This window comes from Myripristis murdjan, chromosome 22 (genome assembly GCF_902150065.1).
Source record: "Myripristis murdjan chromosome 22, fMyrMur1.1, whole genome shotgun sequence".
Lineage (NCBI taxonomy): Eukaryota > Metazoa > Chordata > Actinopteri > Holocentriformes > Holocentridae > Myripristis > Myripristis murdjan.
In genome coordinates this window covers 24,222,519-24,230,428 of record NC_044001.1, presented here as the reverse complement: position 1 = coordinate 24,230,428, position 7,910 = coordinate 24,222,519, and the positions used below count along the sequence as shown (strand labels likewise).

At 39.8% G+C, this 7,910-nt stretch overlaps 1 protein-coding gene across 1 annotated transcript; it reads left to right on the top strand.

The window, feature by feature from the left end:
- Positions 1-634: 634 nt before the first annotated feature.
- On the top strand, positions 635-1,933 carry kcns3a (potassium voltage-gated channel, delayed-rectifier, subfamily S, member 3a). The gene has a single exon (XM_030081967.1). It carries the CDS (start codon positions 635-637, stop codon positions 1,931-1,933), a length of 1,299 nt encoding a protein of 432 aa, XP_029937827.1.
- Positions 1,934-7,910: the final 5,977 nt, after the last annotated feature.

The window sequence follows — 7,910 nt, the reverse complement described above, 5'->3', positions numbered from 1 at the left end:
GCAATGCTGACAAGGCAATTGATTTCCATTCCCAAGGGGTTAAAAGCAATAGTAAAATTAGACTGAATGACAGAAGCTATGTAGGTGATGTTTTAAGGCACTGTAGACTTTAAGTGATTAGCAGAAATAATTTGTACAGAGGATACTGAGTGAAACATTTTCTTTTGTAAGATATTAAGCCTCAGGCCTATTATACACACCTATTATACACACACACAGCAATAACAGGCTACAGCCCATTAAATATTACATTTTCATCAACTCCAGTTCTATGCAGTAAACCATCAGGAGTAAATGCATTCAATTTAATGAGCCACTGGTTTTTGTTTTCTGATGAGTGGTAATTTCTGTAGCATTCCTGAGGAGAATAATTTAAAGCCTGTGGTGTTGTCTTCCTCAGTGTAAAACATTTTGAACATGTTAAATGCTGACAGAAGAATGCATACCAAATTGTGCTCCACTGCTGCAGAAAATAAACCAGTATTGAGATATAATGCTCTTCATTTTGGGCAAATGTGACTAAGTGTGTGCTTGTTTTTCTGTGCAGGCAGTTTCATCAGAGCATCACTCAGACGTGTCTGGATTAGAGTGATTTACACAAGATAGTTCCTTTTCCCCATACTGCAGCTCCATCATGGTGTATGGACAGATTCTTCACAGGCACAGCCCTGATGATTGTTTTATTAACATCAACGTCGGGGGCTTCAAACAGCGTCTGGAGCAAAATATTCTGAAACGTTTTCCGCAGACACGTCTGGGACGTCTGCTGTGTTGCAGCTCCAAAGAAGCAATCCTCGAGCTCTGTGACGACTTCAGTCCCTCTGAAATGGAGTACTATTTTGACCGCAATCCGTGCTTTTTCCGCTACGTTCTTAACTTTTACCTCACAGGCAAAATACACCTGATGGAAGGGTTGTGCGTGGTCTCTTTCGGTCAAGAGATTGAGTACTGGGGCATCAAGGAACGCCATCTGGATTCCTGCTGCAGCAACAAATATCAGGAACTGAAGGAGTTTGCTGAGGATGAGGGCTGGGATCAGAGGAGCAATGAGCAGCAGCTCCAAAGTTTTGACTCATCGACTGAGCAGCTGTCAGCTAAAGAAAGGGATCTTGAAATGTTTGAAGGCTCCTGGTGTGCAGATATCCGCAGAAATATTTGGATCCGATTTGAGAACCCGGGTTACTCAACTTCAGCTAAAGCAATGGCTGTTGTGTCCTTGGGTGTGGTCATTATCTCCATTGTGGCCATGTGTGTCCACAGCATGCCTGACTTCCAGCAGGTGGATCTCAATGACAAGGAGATTGAAAACCCAGTGCTGGCTTTCTTTGAGAACTTCTGCGTCATTTGCTTCTCTGTGGAATTTCTTGTTCGTTTGGCTGCATCACCTTCACCTAGGAAGTTCTTGTGCAGCCCACTCAACATTATTGACTTTATCTCGATTTTGCCCTTCTACACCACTTGGGCCTTTGACATAGTGGATGAAGGGGAGAGCCCAGAACTGGAGAATGTTGGCAAAGTGGTTCAGATCTTGAGATTAATGCGAGTGTTTCGCATCCTAAAACTGGCCCGTCATTCAGCTGGCCTTCGATCTCTTGGTGCAACACTTAGGCACAGTTACCACGAAGTAGGGCTCCTGGTGCTTTTCTTGTCTGTGGGTATATCCATCTTCTCTGTTCTCATCTACTTTGTAGAGAGAGAGTCTTTGGAGTCTGAGCTGCAGACCATCCCTATTGGCTGGTGGTGGGCCACCATTAGCATGACCACAGTGGGCTATGGGGACACCTGCCCTGTTACACTAGGTGGGAAGCTCATAGGAACCCTGTGTATCATCTGTGGGCTGCTAGTCGTGGCTCTGCCCATTACTAACATCTTTAATAAGTTCTCTAAGTTCTATCAGAAGCAAAAACACATAGATATCATGCCAGGTAATTAGATCCTTTACAGCAAAGACTAGATGATGTTTCGAGGCTCCTGTCTACCAAGACTGAGGGACTGGACTTGTAGATGCATGCACTCCTTCAACAGACTTATCTGATAAGGTGTTGTATTTGCAGTTGTGCCCATGACACAAATGTTTCTGTGAGCCCTTAAAACCGGGATCAAGCTAAGTTCATGAGCCTCCCACAAGCAATGAGAAACAGCCATGAAATTTAGGTTAAAATCAAAGGGAGCATACATTTCACAGATCTAGCAACACTTCTTTTTGCCGCTCAGAGAAGATGTTTTCATGGCATAACTTGACGGTTAATTTCACTGAGGGACCTGTCATCCAAGAACATTCTGCTTACTGATAATACGCTTCAGCCCAATGGCAGTTTCCCCTTTTTCCAACTTATTCTGCTTTAAAATAAGTCAAACGTTTATCTGTAGGGGAAATAACTGATAGGAGACGCTCTTAACAGCAACACAAGTTAGATTTACTCTTTAATTTTGTTTTTCAAAAAATAACAAGTAACACAAGTAACAGTTAGACTCACTAAAAAGATGTTTCACAGCTTCTATCTTTGCCATCTCATCTCCTGCCATGCTATTTGTAGTGTTTATTTGCTATTGTCTGGTGTATTATTGTGTTGTCTCTGTGGTATTTTGTCTTACTCTTATATTCTTCATCAAATGACCTTTTTGTCCTGAACCCATTAAAGCGGCCTTTCGCTTGTTTTGTCCAGTCATCACTGTAATGTGTTTTTCAGTCGATGTGCCACAATCGATAGAGGTTAAATTGAATAAATAAAATCTTAATGGTGTGCTGAATTCTCAGTGCATCCCATGAGTATTTAAAATAGCCCTCTTTATTGAAAGAATAATTAACAAGTCAATAATGTCATGGTGTCATGGTATAACTTGGAAGTTTGTTTATTGTATTTATTATACACACTTGTTAACAACTCACATTTTACAAGCTGGGATTGAGGCTGCAGCATATGCCAGCAAACAAATCACCTTGCTGTACTCCAACATGCTGTCAGCCACTATCACTTTAATCTGTTTATGGGGACAGTGTTATCTCTTCTGAAGATAAGACTGTCCTGACCAGTGAAAACAAGCCAAACATCTGGGCTGCCCTCCAAAAGATGCCAATAGCTCAGATAATACGACTTTCCGAAGGATGCCAAATTATCTCAACCCAATTGATTTCAGTGAATATATCAAGACCCTTATAACGGTGCACAATGCGCATTAAAGTATTGTTCTTTGGTCAGCTGAATCTCACTGCCTGCTGACATTAAAGTCTAAAGCGAGCATAAAATTAATGTGTTTTTTGCAGCCAGGTGTCAGAGAGTGTTAAGTAGCCCATGGCTTAAGCCCTTAAATAAATGTCCACATCAGCACTCAGGGGCACGGTCACCTTTTATGCTTCGGTCCCTCCTCCTGTGCCCTTCTTGCTCGTTCAAAGTCGCACACTATTGCACACTGATTTAGATTGTAGCTTTAGTCTTTGTAAGTGAACGTTGACGTCAGCAATATCTGTGGTCATCTCAACGCTGAAGGACGGCCAGGTGATTTTCTGCCATGATTCTCTACAGAGGAAGGCGGTGATTCTGTCTGCCATGCTGATGTGTGCTAATCTCCAAAAGAAACAAGCCTCATCCTGTGTGGGAGAAAATAGCAATCAAGATAAGCTTTTTCTCTGAAAATGTGCTCATCATCTCACGTTGCCAAATGCATTTCCACTGGTTTTGTCCTCAAATTTTTACTCTGGATGGATCAAATGAAAAGAGTAAATGTTACTCTGTACCACTGCTTCACTGTCTTCACTGCATAACACATCTGGCTTTGCAAGACTCATTTTCTTTTTAATCACCCTTGCAGGGTAATGAATCAGCCATTGTGTTTGCTCAGCACATATAACATTTACACACTATGCCCGCGCATGTTCCATTTAAATGAGGTATTATAGCAAATATATAAATTTCATCTTTAGCAGGGGTAACTACTCCTTCACTCACAATTGTATAGCATCTCCTAGACCACATTAAAAAGAAAAGGACCCTGAGGAAAAGGTCATTGCTGGAAATGTGCTAGTATGTCCAGCTTAATTCTCCATCGGTTGTAATCAGATCTCAAGATGTGAATCGATTTAATCCAAGGACACATGATAGTGGCAGCAAGAGGAAAGGAAGGCCAGTCAAAAACATAAATCATAGGTTCAGGTTATAATATGGACACCACTCTGCATTGTTCTGTGCAAACTGAATGTTCAAGTGTTTGCATGTATGTGCTACGACTTAAATTGCACGTCTGCATCAAAGCATCTTAAACCATTGTCTAAAAGTCCCTGAAGGCTATTATGAACTATGCAACACAAAGCACTGTGAAAGTGAGTGTTTCATCTCACAGTAAACTGATATACAAAAGAACCGCATGATTCAGCCCATTAAAGGCCGGCTCGTAGCTGTATGCCTGATATAGCAGCCATCTTTGCAAACCAAGCAAATTCATGTGTTAATATTAAATTACATCGTGTCCTGATGCCAACCACCTGTCTCATCCCGAGTACTCCCAGAAACCCAGTGTTCGATTTCAAGGAAAACGCACAAGCTAGAATTTGAGATTCGGCTGTTTGAAGGGATTTAGTCTGTGAGTGCAATATTATCCTACTGCCTTGTGGTATATTTAAGATGAAAAAAAAAAATACAGCATTGTGGATGACAGCAACTGATCGCATCTAAAGGTATGTCTCACAGACTAGAATCTTGATTTTCTTTTCAGCACAAGCATGAGTTTTCCAGTGTCTGAACAAATTGATACTTTAAGCTCAAACAGTGCATGAATGAATGAGCAAATGGAGAGTTATCAAAAGGGCCGGAGTCACCCTTGTCAAGTTTCATTTCATTCCCAGACCAGATCTGAAGACACTCAAGACCAGAGATGTAGGCTAAATCTGTCTCCAAATCTGAAGTGTTCTATACCTTTTAATTTCCAATTAATCAGTAAGCAAAGGCAATCCTGGACTGGCCTGGTCTCCCACTTCAGGCTTTCTTTGAGTTCCTGCTTTCAGGACACAGCCTCAAAATGCCAATCATAAGAACAAAGAGAATGACAAACTGTTTTGGTCCGGTGGCCATTAACTTGCTTCATTACTGCCCTTGAATAATTTGCTTAACATGCATCTTGTACTATTACACTTGCATTTGAAGGAGGTATGATGGCACAGAAAACTTTTTTCCATGTTTGATTTATTGATTGATTAATTGGTTGTACTGGTTGTCTGTTTAGTGATGATTTGTTGTGTTTTATTATATTGTTATATGTTTAAAATTTCTGGCTGTGGACAAAATTTGCCTCAGGGGACATTAAGGTTTGACTGAAATTGAAGGAACTGGTTATAGATATTTTAGAACCATTGCATATGGAGGTTTCTACAAGTGAAATCTCCTAAAATTGCTTGTAGTGCTGTAGTGAAAATAAATGAATCACCACCAGACTCAGCTACCACTGCACTGCCTCCGGCTCCACTTTACTGCATCACAGATTCTACCCAGACCAGAAGCTACAGTTTTCGGATGCTGGAAGTTTTTGGATAAAATTAACTTCATAGTCCATGAGCTTTTTGAGTGGAATGTCAAAGTCCCCCATTTACTTGCATTCATGCATTCACAGTAAACCTTTAGTCACCAGACCTTCATTTGGCAAACAAATTTTATTTTTAGGGTTCAGTTATTGTCCTATATACTCTGTATAAACTGAGGGAAATACATTTTCATTTTAATAATAAAAATAAAGAGTGTCTTTTGTGCAAAGGAGTGATGATCTATCTATCTAAAGATCTTTTCTAAAAGTTCACAAAAGTTCCCTATCTTTTTTTTTTTTTTTTTTTTAACCATTTAGTTATTTATAAATATTGTACATGTAAAATCCAGGGGTAGCTCAAATCTATTGGTAAGGAGATAAGTGGTATACAGGCCAAATCTATTGGTAAGGAGATAAGTGGTATACAGGCCACATGTTTTCTTCAGATTATGGGGACATACCTCCATCTAGTGATCAATTTTAGCATTTCATGAAAGTGTTCTGATATATGAGCAAACAGCAAACAGCAAACTGACAAGTTGAGCAAGCAAAGCATTAAAATAATAAATAAATAAATAAATAAATAAATAGGTAGATAGATAGATAGATAGATAGATAGATAGATAGATAGATAGATAGATAGATGAATAAATAAATCCAACAACAACGTGACAACAGTCAGATAAAGATAGGTAATTACCGTCAGTAGACATTTACACAAATGACAGAAATATTTAACTGTAGAAAACATCATCAAAATATGGCAATCACAATCATATTTTGAAATAAGGCTCCACATCGGCGAGATTATTCTCATTATAATTTCTTTAATATTTTTTGTTTTTCTCACCTCCATACTGCTGTGCTCCATGAAGATGTATGCCGAAAACTGGGAGCATGATGTGCAACACTATCCTCTTTTCATAGTTTTTGTAATATATGACTATACAGCCATCTAGTGGTGAAAAGTCAGTACTGCATTGTGCACAGTGATCAAACTCTCTTTAAAAAATGCTCCAAAACATATTTGTTCAAGTAGATGACTCTCAAAATATATTTTGGACACTATTAGTATTTTTCCCTATGTGCTGCTGATGTACTTTGGGTCACTCAAAATTTGTTTTTAATGAATGCCCTTAAAATGAGAAAATACATTTGAATAATTTAGTTGTGTTGTGTATTTTCCATCAGATATTTAAACAGGGTGATGTAACAGCTTTTGGTATCCGTAATATCATGACTGACATTCAAATACTTTGGTAAGCTGTTACACAACTCTTTACACAGGAAAGTTCAACATTCATGTAAAGCGTCACCACCCAGCAGCACATGAGAAAAGTTGCACACTTGAGAGTTCTTTTTAAAACCCTGCAAAGCTGACAGGCTTCATCTGCAGACAGTGGCACACCCTGCGATGGTGTCATGGACATGGATGTTGTCAAATCTATCACAGTCATTGCTTTGGAAATCCTTGCATGGATGATGTTACCCTACCTGTGTTTAATGGCCAATTCAGGAAGAAACACGCAAACCTGACAGACCAGTCTGTCTTTATTGATGAGACTGTATTTTTCTCTCAGGTTACCAAGTGAAAGTCAAAGTGGAACAGTTACTATGCCATCTGATTCGGTTAAGAAACCCCCTACTTTATATTGTTATTGATGACTTGAAGATAGATTTGGAGCTTGCTATTCTACTTGAACTGAATGACACTGCATTCAAAAAGTGCATTTCTGATAAGCCAATTCTGGCTAATGTACTAATCTCTGTCAGTGTGTCAACATCCAGCCCACAGATAGTGTTTGTGTTGTTGGTCTGAGGCTTTTCTGCTAAGCTCCAGCCACCTCAACTGCAATGGGTCATCTAGAGTTTAAGTTGCTGAAACTGATGCCTGGAATGAACAGTTTCACTCCTGACCTTCCTAAATGTTCAAGGGTCAGTGTTTATGAGAGTTCACAATCTGATGTCAGCAGTATGCCCCATGTGAGCTCTATGGATGTAGATCTAGAGACCTGTCCCAGGTGTCCACATTTGACCCTTAATTTTGTCGTAACACTTTCCAGGGTCAGACTTTGAGGTGGATATTCTCTCTGCCGCTAGTCTTTCCAACCTGTTGCGGCTGTTAAAACTGAAGATGGCAAGAAGATGCCTCCAGAAGCCCCACATCAGAAATTTCGCTCCCTCTGAGTCACAAGGAGCTTGTAGATCTGAGATTCTGCTTAAAGATGACTCGCCTTATGACAACTACACATCAAAAAATCCTGCGTCTCTGTGTATCTGGCTATACCTTACCTCATGACTCATTTACTCACCCATTACTGACTCTTCACTGATGACATCAGCGAGCACTGTATGTGAGATTCCAGATGACATTTCAGATTCTGCAAAGATTAAAATGC